Source organism: Melanaphis sacchari, unplaced genomic scaffold (genome assembly GCF_002803265.2).
Source record: "Melanaphis sacchari strain LSU unplaced genomic scaffold, SCAv2.0 Contig16_pilon_pilon, whole genome shotgun sequence".
Classification (NCBI taxonomy): Eukaryota; Metazoa; Arthropoda; class Insecta; order Hemiptera; family Aphididae; genus Melanaphis; species Melanaphis sacchari.
The window spans coordinates 30876-46249 of NW_020270786.1; the positions used below are offsets into that span (position 1 = coordinate 30876).

The 15374-nt window shown below is 23.5% G+C and overlaps 1 protein-coding gene across 1 annotated transcript; it reads left to right on the forward strand.

The window, feature by feature from the left end:
* Nucleotides 1-15: 15 nt before the first annotated feature.
* LOC112592337 (putative serine protease K12H4.7) lies at nucleotides 16-10499 on the forward strand. Its single transcript, XM_025336357.1, has 10 exons — nucleotides 16-38; nucleotides 1954-2169; nucleotides 2289-2470; nucleotides 4155-4393; nucleotides 4683-4818; nucleotides 4911-5097; nucleotides 6230-6362; nucleotides 8558-8690; nucleotides 10107-10276; nucleotides 10375-10499. The coding sequence occupies exons 2-10, from the start codon at nucleotides 1975-1977 to the stop codon at nucleotides 10497-10499; spliced, it is 1500 nt and encodes a 499-aa protein (XP_025192142.1). The 5' UTR covers nucleotides 16-38; nucleotides 1954-1974.
* Nucleotides 10500-15374: the final 4875 nt, after the last annotated feature.

Below are 15374 nucleotides of genomic sequence, written 5' to 3' on the forward strand. Positions count from 1 at the left end.
TAAAAGTTAACAAATTAAAATTCTGTAGATCATTATAAGTGAGTATATTTATTTAGTATTATTTTTTTTCGTTTTTTATACGCATATATCCAGGGAATTGCATCCGAATTAACTAAAATCTGTTACATTAGTACACCACTATAAGCCTACAATAATTGCATTTTCCAAAAACCCCGTATAAGCAAATGTTTTTTTTTTTAAATATCTGAATTACTTGAAACCCAAGTATAAATCACCATGGTTAATCTAAGTTATTTTTAATTTTAAAAATTTTATCAGGTAATATGTAATTTTGATATTTTGTAAGGATTTTCCCTAGTTTAGCGATTAGTTTACATTTCTATTAAGTTATTTAGTGATAATTATTAACAAAAATAATTTTATAATCAATTTTTATTAAATATTTTTTATTATCAACACATTTTAAAATTCATGCTTTATGGTTTGTTTCGTTCATTTATGCAATAGTGTCACCCATTTATAAATTAAATAATATTCTAAGGAATATTCTGTAATTTAAAAAATGATTACTTAGGTACATAGTTTTATAGTTTTCAAATTAAATTTTCTCTGAATTTCTAACATCCTTAATAACTTGAATAATAACGATTACAAAGTTAGTAACATCCAAACATTTGTTTATACTTTTTATTTCAATGCTTGAACAGCCGAGTATGTTAAATTAGAATTAGGTACATTGAAAATCCGAAAGCCGAATACGTAAATGATTTGGATGCATGGCATAAATATTATAAGTAATAGTTCGAGTACCTTTAGGACATCCTTAACCAATACTTAAGTTTTTAATTATTTGGTTCGATTATATTATGGCGTTAAAAGTTTTAAAATCCAGTATTCATCGGTAGGTACCTACTCACGTTTTTTCCAATAATTTGATTTATTTTATTTATCAGTAAAAATACAAATAGTTATCTGAGAATCTAAAACCGTTTTAATGCATAATTTAAACATATTAAATAGTTACCTACTAAACATCTAAGTCCGTTCATAAAAATACATACATGAGATCACTACCAATAGAAATCTTATAGTTATAAGTTATGATTATAATTAGTAGGGTTTCTAAGGCATAGAAGTCTTTGTATGGGTTTTTATTTTAAATTAATTAGCTATCAGTTATATTCATTATTTTGCTCAGTTCGATTAAATAGAATCATTTTTCCACATTTTTTTTTTTTTATTATTCAATTGCATATAATTGCATATTTAGAAGTTATTACAAATTAATACCTACAAAAAAAAAATATATATATTTATTTATACGTCATAAATATAATTAATATACGGCTACTAATTATTGTGTTTGTCACATAATCAAAAAACCAACAAAATTCAATTTGGTGAAGAATATTCTAATAAAGTTTTCAAAACTGAAAGGACATTTTTTTTGAATATTTTACATTTTATTGCATATAAATCCTTAGTCGCAATAGTTATAATTTTTTTAAAATGTTAATATACTTACTAAAGACAAGTGAAAACTTCAGTATTATGATAACTTTTGCAAAATATAATAAGCGAACGTTTAGATGAACATAAATTCATGTTACCTAACATAAATTATATTTAATATAAATTATTTATTAATTACGTATTAACTATATTGTATAAAGTAGAAATATAGTACAAAAAAAAATTTTGTAATGCTTGGCGAGTGCAGTGAAAAGTTTCTTGTGTTAAAAAAATTTCACTTAGAACACAGTTTTTAAATCATTGAATTGAGCTCTCCTTTGTTTAAATTTTAAAATTTGAGTACTTAATATGACTGTTAAGGAATAGTGTTTCAAAATAAATATATGTAACTCAATGTATTAATTATAATATAATATATTGGAAATATATTACATAACAATTAAAAAAATTACAAAAGTTTAACTTTTGTAAATAATAATAATTAGTTTAATTTTTAAAGAAAGGTTATATTTTTTTCAGATTAAGGATTTGATTTTAAAAATGAATTTAATATTTTGTGTGGTTTGGTGTTGCCTTTGGTGGGGTTCTTTGGCTAATGAAAGTAGTTTTATGAAACTAGTGGGTGTAGGAAAACCATATTTACCAATATCAACTAGAAGTTTGGTTTTCGAAAACAAATGGTTTGAACAGAAACTGGATCATTTTAATCCTATTGATACGAGAACATGGAAGCAGGTATTAATTAATTTAATTCATAATATAGCACACTGTAACGCGTTAAAACGAATCAATATATTGAATATTATAACACTTATTATCAGACAAGTATTAATAAAATGATTGATTTTTTTTAGAGGTATCAAATGAATTTGAAATACTATAAACGCGGAGGCCCAGTTTTTCTACTTATAGGTGGAGAAGACAAGATTTCACAGGATTGGATGAACGGTGGGGCTTGGATTGAATACGCTCAAAAATGCAATGCTTTGTGTTTTCAATTGGAACATCGGTATTATGGAAAAAGTCATCCCACTGGGTAAGTACTAAGTACTACAAAGAGGAATAAAATAATAATTAATTCGAGAGGTTTTCTTTATTATTTATTGCGGACTCAATAATGAATGTTATCTGAAGATTATTTTAATAATATTTACAATTGAATACAGTATAGAATAAAATAAAGTTCTAATAATAAAATAAAATACAATAGGCCAAAATAATAATATTGTACCTACCTAAATGATTGATAATACCTGATTGATATTAAAAACTGTGATTAGAATGGTTCATTCTATTAACAAACTTTATTTTAATAATGGTTGACTATACAATCTGTTTATCTGCATAATGTATTTTATTATATGGATATTAAATACTTTTTTATAATTTATTACTTCAATTCTTATATATATATATATATATATGATATCATGGAATAAAATCACTCTACAGACTACAGTTCTCCTGAAGTAATTAATGAAATTTGTTTTTAAATTTAAAACACAGCATATTAGGCACCTACTTAATACCTATTAATTAAACTACAAATAAAAAATATAAATATATAATACTCGTAATATGATAAAAAATGTTTTCTTTAACTGATTTCTAACATGACACATCTGCGATTTTTATGAATTTTTTTATCTTAAATACTTATTTTTAAATAACTACAGGTATAAGTGGTATAACTCATGAGGTATTTTGTTTACAATTTTTTGAGTTTTTTGATAGATTGGAAATTAACGTTCATAGAAAAAATAATAAATACAATTTCATATGCATACACCTAAGTTCTTAACTTGAAATTAGTCTAAATGTTTTAAATACTGATTTGTGTATAGTAAATTACAGTTTAAGTAATTGCAGAATGTTTCAAGATTTTTGAATAACAATGAAATAACGAACATTGTTTGAAGATAAACAATATTAAATATTTATATGTTTAAATATCTAATGGCGTCAACATTTTAACTTAAACATCGATTATATTACATGGAAAATTAATTAAGGTGCTTATAATATTATAATGATTTAAGCTGTGCACAGTGCAGGTACCATTAAAATTAATTTTTCTCGACAGGTATTCGAGATTTATTATTTAACTCCAGATAAAAATTATAGCATACACTATACATAATAAACATAAATTAAATTTCAATATAAATTATGAAATTACGCACCTACATCGCTTTAATACTTGTAAAATTTGTAAAAGATCTGACATTATTTGGTTACAATCTCTAACTTGCAGTTGCCATTATTTGAAGTATCTATTTATGAGTAGGAAGTATAATATAAACTACTAATATTACAACGAATTTTAAGATATTTTCTCATATCTCTTGACTCATAATAATTATGAAATAAATAATTCAAAGATAATTTATGTCTAGTTGCACAAAAAATTGATTGATTTAATAATTGAATAAAATTTAATGAAACAATCATTAGTCACAATAATGATTTATATATACATACCTACTACCTTTTAGACATCGTATACGCTTATTTGCTTAATTTTCACTACTTATTGATCCATTAAACATTTAGTACTTAAGTGATTGTTTATATTATTCGATGTAGTTGATTATTAAGAAAATTTAAAAAAAAATAAATTTTAAGCACTCAACCCATATCTAAGGTATAAATTTAAAAAATAATTTAATAATTTTTATTCAATTCTCATCGATTTTTTCTATGATAATTGTATTTTTCAGAAATTTAAATACTACAAATTTACTGTTCCTAAATATTGAACAAGCATTAGCTGACTTAGCAACATTTATAAGCACCATAACAAATGAAAATGAAAAATTGCTGCTTAATGCTAAATGGGTAGTATTTGGAGGATCGTATGCAGGAAGTTTAGCTGCCTGGGCAAGAATGAAATATCCACATCTCATTTACGCAGCAGTTTCATCAAGTGGCGCTTTAAGTGCGAAAATAGATTATAAAGGTAGACACAAGGCACTATAACATAACGCATTATCTTAAATTTATTTAATCTTTCACAACAACATAGTAAAATATATATTATGCAATTTGTATCCCAATAATACATAATTTTAAAATATAATAGTACACTATAGGTAGTACGTACTAAAATAAATTGATATAAACTAAATATTTAGTACTATATACATTATACTTGTATTAGTATATTGCATTTTATTTGATCAAAATTTACCTTCTTCGGGAAAATTGATAAAAAATAAATAATATTTAGTTCTTTTATTTTTGTGTAGAATATTATATGACTGCCCAAAACGCATTATCGGATTATAATTTAAAATGCGCTTCGCGTATAAGAGAAGCAACTGGAATGATTAACGATTATTTGAAAACCATTGAGGGAGCCAAATATATTGAGAAAAAATTCAAGTAATTTAAAATTATTAATTGACACCAAAATAGTGTATACAACAATAGTTAAATATTATAAACGTCAATAAATTGTAACTATATAATTTCAGAACGTGCACTCATATAGACATAAATAATAAAAAAGATATAACACAATTGTTTGACAACTTAGCTATACCCATTGCATTAATTATACAATTTAATAAAGATAACAGATATTACGAAAATGTAGACCGGTCGTCTATATCAATAGTAACATTATGTAATATGATGTTAGACAAGTCGTTAGGAAACGAAGTAAGTATTTTATCATTAAGAGCAGTAGTGTACAGAAATTTTGGAAGTACAAGTATAAAAAGTAAAAGTATACCCACTCATTTACCCCCATTTTGTTTTATAAAGAAATTGTCTTGCTGTACTTTACAAATTTATTATACTTACTAAATATTTATTTCAAGATATATTTTTAATTAAATATATAGTATATAAATACATTATATTTTTGAATAGTTAAGTGTGTCAGTGATTAAATATTTAAATAAATCAATAATTTTATTTAGTCCTTGGAATATTAATTATTATACATAAATACTTCTTATTACACTAGTTATTTTTACATATCCCTTTTAAGAGCACATGTAGTTACAGTACTTATAGAATCTGTCTGGACGCTATTGAATACGAAAAATTTAGTTATTAGTGTAATACTATAATTTATGATTGTGAACTGAGTATTAACTGTAAATTTTGTTTTATTAATAATAATCTAATATCTCACCATAAAATAAAATAGACATCTATCTATTCATTGATGGGTACCTAGCAATATAACGAAAAAACGCGTTAGGTACCGTTTCGAGGAGTATTGCAATATAAAATATTATAATAATAATATAAAATAATTAATGCTTAAAATACGGGTTAGGTTTAAACATTATTGAGTACAAAGTATAATGTATAACATTTTAGCTCATCATAATTCAATTTCCAGTGATTGGGACAATAATATATCTAATGTTTACTTGAACCATAAATATTATAGTAAAAGTTAATTAAATATATCACGTGAACTGGTGTTATTAAGTTTTCATACGTATTATTATACTAAGCATATTAACGTAAAATAATTTATTTCTTATCTATTTTTAATACTCTTAAAAATTTAGAAATGTATAAAGCTATTTAATTTTAAACAATACCTATTAAAAATTTACATTAGCATAATATAACATCTAGAGCTAGATATTACGGATATAGGAGCTGGTTTACCTTTAGTTTAAATTTTTGTTTAGGATATATCTATCTAACTATTTATTATTTTTTTAAATTATTTTTACACATATTTTTAAAATAACTGAATGATTGTTATCATTGGATAAATTAGAAACTAATAAAATAATAATCAATAATAAAGTAAAATTTTTTTCAGCTTGAAAGATATGCAGATTTACACAGATTATTAAGATCCGTTAACAATAAAGAATGTATTGTAAATAAATATCAATCTATAGTTAACGCTTTTAAGGAAACATCTTGGAAAAAACAATTTGTAAAATCCGGAGGTTAGTATGTACCATCTTTTTGATCAAATAAAATTATAATGAATATTAGTTGATTATAAATGGGTTTTTTTGATCTTGATGATTTTGAAGACTGATTGTCAATGGTCAGTAATATTCAGTTAATAAATAGTAACTTAACTAAAATAATTCATTACTATAATTGAGTAATTTCGTTAAAACTGTTTATGACTAAATAGTATAATATTATGGCTCACAAAAATATTTTTTTTTAAGTAACATAATCGTTGTTTAGTCTTGTTCAAATATTGCAGATTAAAAAAAAAAAATCAGAGTAATTTTTTGGAAAAAAAATAATATAGTATATTTTATACGAATAGGTCAAGTAGACTTGTGTTATTATATGGTTTTATACATAGGTATAAATTATTAAATATTAACATTAATTTATTTTAATAGATAAGAATTAATAATTTTTATGTATCAACTGTTTATAATTTTTTTGTTTTTTTTTAATTTACTTTTTAACTATTCATTATACTTACATAGCTTGTTGAATAACAAATTTTATGGAATTAAAAGAATATCCGTTATCCGTAATCTATTAATTTTTTGTAACGTAAGAGTAACGTAGTTATTACCTATATACTTTATAAATATTTAAGTTAAATATTATATATATAAATAAATATATTTTTTATAATCAATTAAAAATAATAGGAGAATAGAAAAATATAAAAGCCTAACAATTAGAATATTAATAAATACACTATTCAATTCACAATAGTACCTATACTGTCAGAGGCGGAGGGGGGAAAAATTCAGGCCAGGAAAATAAATTTCCTCCAGGCCATTCAAAATTTTTATCTCTTGAATAGAAACTTTATTTTATTTATGTATGTGATGAATTTTGTATTAAAATGTAAATAGGTAAATGATAAATATAAAAATTCATTGCATAGGTATCTATTTTATTGATAAAACTATTAAAAAAACTTTAAATTTAAAATCTAAAATAACTAAAAATTTTATTATCTTAAAATTTTTTTACATAATAAATGATGTTAATAATAATATGATCGGTTTTAAATGATAAATAATTATGGCCAGAGATATTTTAGTATCTGTAAAAATGTTAGGTAAATTTCTTTTGCAATAATATAAAACTAATTACATATGTTGTGTTCTACATAACACTATTACTTTTTTACTTTTTTCTCTCTCTTTCAGCACCACCTATCCTTTTAATATTATCACTCATTTCGAGGAAACCCGAAAAATATTTAATATTGAAATGAATATAATATTTAAAAACAAAAATTTTCAAAACGTATGAAATATAATTATGTACCTAGTATAAAGATACTTTACTAGTCCATCATACTGTATTCTGTTAAATAGATACTTTGATGACAAAATAATAGGAAAATGTATATTTGACTCGATAGTCGCGAGGCGATAAAGTATTATTTTGTTGTAGAGTTTCGACGTAAGTTATAAAAATAGAGTGTGTACTCTATTAACGTTGGTATATCGTATACACTATGTATGGACTACGACAAATTCATAAAGAATAGCCATCGCTTATTAGAGTTAAAATAACAAAAATATTATAAAAAGGATATTTAATTAAATTGTTATTATGATTTCGTTTTTGTGTATAGATAATTAATATACTTCTCACATTATTCTACGCTATTTTCATGTTTTTTTTTCTATCTATACTTCAGGCCAACGGGCCATTTAGCTTCCAGGCCACCTGGATTTTTCCCGATATCCCGGTGGGCCACTCCACCCTTGCTTATACTGTAAGTATATCATATATATCCCAGATAAATGCAAAATTTTCAATTTTATAAAACAATAACACTAATAACCTGAAAAACTAAACTATTGTAAATTTATCATTATTATATAACTAGCCTCAATTTTACTTGTTAAGTATTTATTATATAATTACTAGTTTCTACTTATTTGGAAAGACTCATCATTAAACATGTAATGTTGTAACTTTTTTGTATCTTAAATAGTAAAGTGTTAAAGATAATGAAAAAAAAACACATTCTTTTAGCATTTTTGATTTTGAAATGTTATTTTATTTCTAAAACATTTTTTCTTATCTAAAGAATACCTTTGTTATTTATTTCTTTAAATAGGTAGCTATTTCATCTGGGTTCATATAACATAATTTAATAAAAAAATTAACATAATTTAATAAAAAAATTATTTTATTTCAGATCGACAATGGCTTTACCAAACCTGTACAGAATTAGGTCATTTTGTTACATCTAATGAAGATGATCACTTATTTGGTAAAACCATTCAATTAAACTATTTTATTGATAGGTGCAGTGATGTTTTTGGAAACTCGTAAGTTCATAAAACAATTTCTGGAAAATTATATTTTTAATTTTTATTATAGTATCTAGTGTATTTCAATAAGTTCTCGAAAAGTGGGAGGATAATTTGGGAATTTTTAGGTCCCTCAGATTCATAATAATACGCAAAATTGTCTCTATTGCACATTTATAATATATTACTTGTACTTCGAGACAACACTTGAGGGTGTACTTCATTTTATTCTAAAACGGTGTTTGATGACGCTGATTATGATAATTTATTATTTAAAGGTTAGGTTATTATTATTTACCTAATACATTGCTATACAAACTACTATTATACCAATGAATGTTACATATCACAAAATCACTTTTATCATTATATTTGACCAAAGACTTAAACTAAAATAACAAGATAACTTAACAACAATATAATTTGATGCTATTCACCATTTATAAATAATTCAATATTTACATCAAAATGCGTAGATAGCTGTAAGTAGAAATTCTTATCAAGGACTCTTATTATAGAATAATTTTTATTTATTAATTATTGGTAAGCTACATGACACATGACAATATTATGGATTGGAGACAAATTATTTCTCGTTGACTAAATTAATCTCAGATACTATTTGAATAGCACTCGAATTATGATGAGCACCAATGTACAATACGATAATTAATTATAATTTAGATGGTAGTCTATTTGATTTGTATTATTTATGTGGAATATGAAAAATGTATCAAAATATTAAGAACAATATAATATTGTATTCATTTTTTTATTTATTTTTTACAGCTTTAAAAGATTAATATGATTTATAGTATGCTGTGAACTTGTGAACTATAACGGCTATAAAGTTCTATATTTATTTATTAGTAGCGCATCCAGGATATTATTTTCTCTCTGACTAACACGCTATATAGCAAATTACATTCTCTTAAAGTCTTTACTAGATTTCTCATAAATTTAGTATGCTAACGCAATAGGTATATAATATTCAAAAATTTTGTAGCAATATTTTTACAAACCAAAATGTTTACTTATGGTCATGTCTTACGTAATACGTTCACTCAAAATCACTGAAAGCAATTTTAAATATTTCTAAAATTTTAGAAAGGGGTGCAGCTGCTCTACCATTTTGGTATCTCTATATTACATAATATGCCTATACGTTTCGAAGTAGTACCTATTTAATATTTTTACATAATAAAAAAAACATAGTCAATTACAGCAGTTGGCAGTTTGATTTTTTGTGGTTGACATATTATATAATAAAATGTTTATGGTTGCTGATAACTCATGTATGTTGACTGTTAATACATTTTTGGGCCGTATTATGATACCGGATAGCTTAATTTTGAAATTTATAGAATGAACATAAATTATTCCGTATAAATAATTTAATAAACATTATAATAATATGATATTTTGTTCGTTTAGATATGACTTTAATGCATTAAATAAGGCAATCAAAAACTCAAATTTGATGTTCAAAAATTTAAAAACAAAAACAAGCCGGGTTATTTATTTACACGGGTCTATCGATCCATGGAATAAATTAGGTCTTACTCAGCCACAATCAAATAATTCCGTTTCAATTTTCATTGAAGGTAAGTTATCTTTAAACTTTTATTTATTTTAGCTCATTAAAAAAAAAAAAAAAATTAAAAATGTCAATTTAATATGAAAACAAATTATTTATTTTTAGGAGTATCTCATTGTGCAGATTTATATCCTTCTACTCCATCGGACCCTCCTCAGTTAACTAATGCTCGCAGAGAAGTTTTATATTATTTAAAAAAATGGATGTTGGAGACTAGAAACGTCATTTAACGACATAACTATATTTGTCTGAATTATATGAAATAATATTTGAACAAAAAACATCAATACTTATATCAATTAATATTTGTATTTTATATTTTTATTTTAAACTCATATTATTATTATGTATTTACCTATAAACACAATTTACACAAATTGCCCTACTGTTGGTTATAAGTAAATATAGTAATAAGTGTTATATACAATATACAATATCTACAAAACTATAGAATCAATTTATATACATACAAAACTTTTCATTTATCCTTATAAACTTTTAAATAAAAGGTATCATGTTTTAGTAACTAGTATATAATTAGTATCTAACTATAAGCGTAAAGATTAAGTATAAATTAGGAATCCTACAGAATTATCGCAGCACTAAACATAAATTCAGTTTTTTTACAAGTTCTTAACATTTAGAGTTTTAACTTTAAATACCTAAAACTTGATAAGTGACAACTTTATACAAAGTTTCTCTTAAGTAGTTGTTAACCGAAAAAAATTGAAAATCGGAAATTTTTTTTATAAAAATTTTAAGTTTAGATCTTGATGAAATTAGTTATGTTTTAACAAAAAATAATGATTTTAGCTATTTTATAATAATTCAAAATAAATATTTATCGTAGTTTTCTAAAAGTATTCGTTACTTCATTTATAAATATATAGATGCTATAGATATATGTATACATAATGTATATACATTTAAGAAACGAGCTTATTTAATTTAAAAGAACTTTACAACATTTTTCAAAATAAAACCAGTGAACATTTAATGTATAAAATATTAATTAATAAAAAAGTAAAAGCTTGTTTTCTTAATGTTAAAATAGTTTTTCTCAATTATCTAGTTCTTATGACAACTAACTATGGTAGTAAAAGATCATTCTTTAATTTAAAATACATAAAAAAAAAGATTGCGCACTTTTATTAATGGAATCAGACTAATTACAAGAATAAGCTCAAAGTGTGATGTTTTAAGGAAAATTAATTTTCAAAATTCAATTGAAGATTTCATAATAATATCAAGAAAAGTTTCAAACATTTTATTTTAATAATATCATTTAAAATTATTATTTTTATTATTAATTTAACTCTCAAGTTCTTCTTATTATATTTTATTACTAAGTAAATTAAACAAGCAACATATTGAAAATATTAATATTTTATAAAATTATTAAAAAAATGTATTTTCTTGTTTATTTATTTTAGACCTTCATAATATATTCTACCTATGGTCATCATACTGCTGAATCGCCCCTGATTCACATTTTAATTTTCTAAATATTTAGACTAATTTTATGCTATTATTAAAACCTATTATCATAATTCTACGATATAATAGATTATTATCGTGTTGATAACAACTTATAATATTATATGAAATAATTTAAATATGAATTATATGTAATTGGTTTTTGGTAAAAATTCGTTCAACCTACCATATAACTGATTGAAGATTGTGTGAATAGTAATATACTAATACAAATATAAAATAAATCATAAAATATAAATACTATTATTATGCAGATTAGGACGAATAATCACTAAAAATTTAATGAAATCATATTTAATAGTGAGCAATGGTCTTTTAAAATGATTAAGTGACCTGTGATTGGTTTATTAAATGTTATAGAACTATATTAATCAATTTTTTTATGCGACCTGGCATTAGAAACTTAAAACTTATTTTGAACGGAGACGAGTTGTTTCCACCCCTCAGAATTGTATTTCGTATGATTTATCATTAAATAAAAATGTAATCTATTATATTAATCTATTGTTAATAAAATACATTCGATTTTCACTATACAGAAAACTGTAAAAAGAGTTCGCCGAACTTTACGTGCACTGCAATTTATTATATAGAAGTATTATAACTATTCCTCTTATATCACATTTTATGCCATATCCATACCAGTACAATGAGAAAAAACGACTGAACATTTTTTAATTATAAAATCATTTTTATTTTTATTCATACAATTTTAGTTTTAAAGTAGACACACGGTGCATGGTTACAATAATCTTATTGCTCTAAATCTTTGAAAAATACACTTATGAAATATTAACAATTAAATAAATACTTGATATTAATAAGTAGGATATTTGATATAACAACTAATTAATACATGACTTAAATCTTTATTATCCTTCTTTTTAGGATTTTCTTCTAGAACACATTAATACCTGCGATCTATTGACTATATAGGCGAATGGATGAATCGTATTACTTATCTAGGTCGGATAGCCAATAGGTAGATAAAACCAAAATACTTATCCAAGTTTCTAATATATTATTGTTTCCAATACTTATAAAACATAATTTAAAAGAAAATTATATAATTTTACTTCATGTACTGTAATCACTCGATAATTCAAGAAACTCCATAAATTCAACTAAATGCTTGGTCCCCTGAGAAAACCTCTATAATTAGAAGAATACATATATATTTTGATCCCCTCGATAATTCAAAATGTCTGTCAACGAGAAATACTGGACAATTCAAAATTTTTTTCTAACACCTCTATAATTCGAATTTATTTATTATGTTTAAACTCATACCTCATTGATGTACTCGTAATCAAACTATGTATGTAATAACAACGACGATAAAATATTATCATAGTTTATTACCTTACCTACCTAATCTAGACGTTAATCGTATCATTAAATAAACCTCTGAAATGTGTTGCAAATTTTGAAAACGTAGTTAATCTGATTATAGGTCCTGTAAAATATAAGTTTTTATCAATCGCCGACAAAAAAAAAAAAAAAAATGAAGTGATCACAGTAGTTGAAGTTGGTGAAAAAAATTTTGCTTTACGTTCTTATATTCTAACTTCTACGCTTTCAACTATAATAAAACCAAAGGACCATCTTACATTGATAATTACATTTTCATTGACTCCTTACTTATCGAGGATCAGATAGAGAAAATGTGAGTAAGGAATTCTGGAAGAATGTTTTATGGCCTGGTTTACTCAATGCACGCTAAATAATATTCCTATAGCAGGACCTATTTTAAAACAGAAAGTTAAGTTGTTTACAACCAGCTTAGGTATCACAAATGTTCAAGCAAGTGAAGATTGATTGGAAAATAAAATTTTTCACCTTTTTTTAATTCAAATTATTAATTTTAATTTAAACTTTCGGTAAATCGAATTTTTAGCTTGTTACCCTAAATTTCGAATTATTGAGTGACTACTATAAAAAGTTTAAAATAATAATTGAAGTAAATTATTAAATTATGATAGTTTAAAGTTGTAATGCTAATGTAATAAAATAATTAGTTTCAAAAATTCTACTCTAAAATATGTATCATATGACTTTTTTTTTCAATTTAAGCATCATCAAATTTTATAAATCATAACAATGCTACAATATTAATTCATATTGTTAATACTAATAGCATTGCATAATAATTTTACTTTTAGGTTTCATCAAAATTTGTTCTTTTATAATAAAAAAAATCTGTCAAGTTGGTAATTTTCTGCTATACAGTAGATTTTGATTATACCTCTTCATTAAGGTATAGATCACTGTGATGGAATAATAGATATGTTAAATTAAAATTTAATGATTAATCATTGTATTCAAAATACAATCTAAGTGGAAACAAGCTATCAGCCCATAATACGAGTAAATTGTATTATACATTTCTATTGTTTTTATAGTTATTTATTTAATTACGTATATGTTAGTATTACCGTATTATAATGATTTTATAAATAGGCAATACCTTGAAATTAATTTAAATATTTATAAAATGCCGTTGCGTATACTGAATTTTAATATAAAATAAAAATTTTTTAAATATCTATCGATATTTTTGAACTACAAAAAAATAAACAAAATTGTTATTCTTTTTAAAAAACTCCAAATGTTCACATAAATAGTTAACTACAAAATAATTTGCAAATTTTTATATTTTTAACGAAATTTAAATAAATTTTAACTACCAACACTTATAAATAAATTTGGCTTAAGTATTTTTAATATTTTAAAATTGTAAAAAGAAAAACTTATATGGAATCTTGTATCATGAATTTTTAAGCTTTTTTACTGAATGTCACTTTTTTATAAACACTTATAGAATAAAAATAAACAAAAACAGTGAATTTAAAATGTCTACAAAACTCAAAAAAATATTTTGGATATTATACTATGTATAGGAAATTACTATAATAATTTGGTAAAAATAACAAGTTTGATTATATTCGTATTTGAATTGCAATAAAACTACAACAACCAAAAATTGATTTTTTTCTAAAAAATGTTTACTTTTTACTTTACAAAGTATCTAGATTCACTTTTCTACTGGTAAATATATTGAAGATTAAAGCATTTTTACTGTTCCATAAAGTGATAACAGACATGAAAAAAATGATAGATCATTCAACGAACAATCTGAATTTAAAACCATATAATTTGAGAAAAAAATATCATAAATCGAAGTAGGTACCTATTGTGAGTATGAATATCTTATAAAAGACCATCATTACTTTATCAATAACGCAAATTAAGTATAAATTGTAGCTGAGCTAATAACTATATTCATATTATACTAATCTATAATATTGGTTGTAATTATCTCAATAAAAGTAAATCATTTGGTAACGTTCTATAATTTTTTTAAATGTTAATAGGAACTCATACACGAACGCCTTATTCCCGTACATGTGTATATTTATACTCACCTGCTATTCAACAGAAAATATTAGTTGTTAGAGCAGTACCTAGAGTTTTAGTATTGTGGGTCAGCTCACGTAAAGTAACTTTAGCTTATTTTCGATTTCCGAAGGTTTTATTGATACTCGGAGCGTCTTACGTTCCGAGTTTTATATTCCACAGTTGTCTAATTATTTATGTAAATATTGTGT

Bases quoted from the DNA above. Each gene is read 5' to 3' on its own strand.
- LOC112592337 (XM_025336357.1), top strand. From the start codon at position 1,975: ATGAATTTAATATTTTGTGTGGTTTGGTGTTGCCTTTGGTGGGGTTCT. The intron at 4,819-4,910 runs GTAATTTAAAAT...ATATAATTTCAG, and splicing joins TATATTGAGAAAAAATTCAA to AACGTGCACTCATATAGACA. The intron at 6,363-8,557 runs GTTAGTATGTAC...ATTTTATTTCAG, and splicing joins ACAATTTGTAAAATCCGGAG to ATCGACAATGGCTTTACCAA.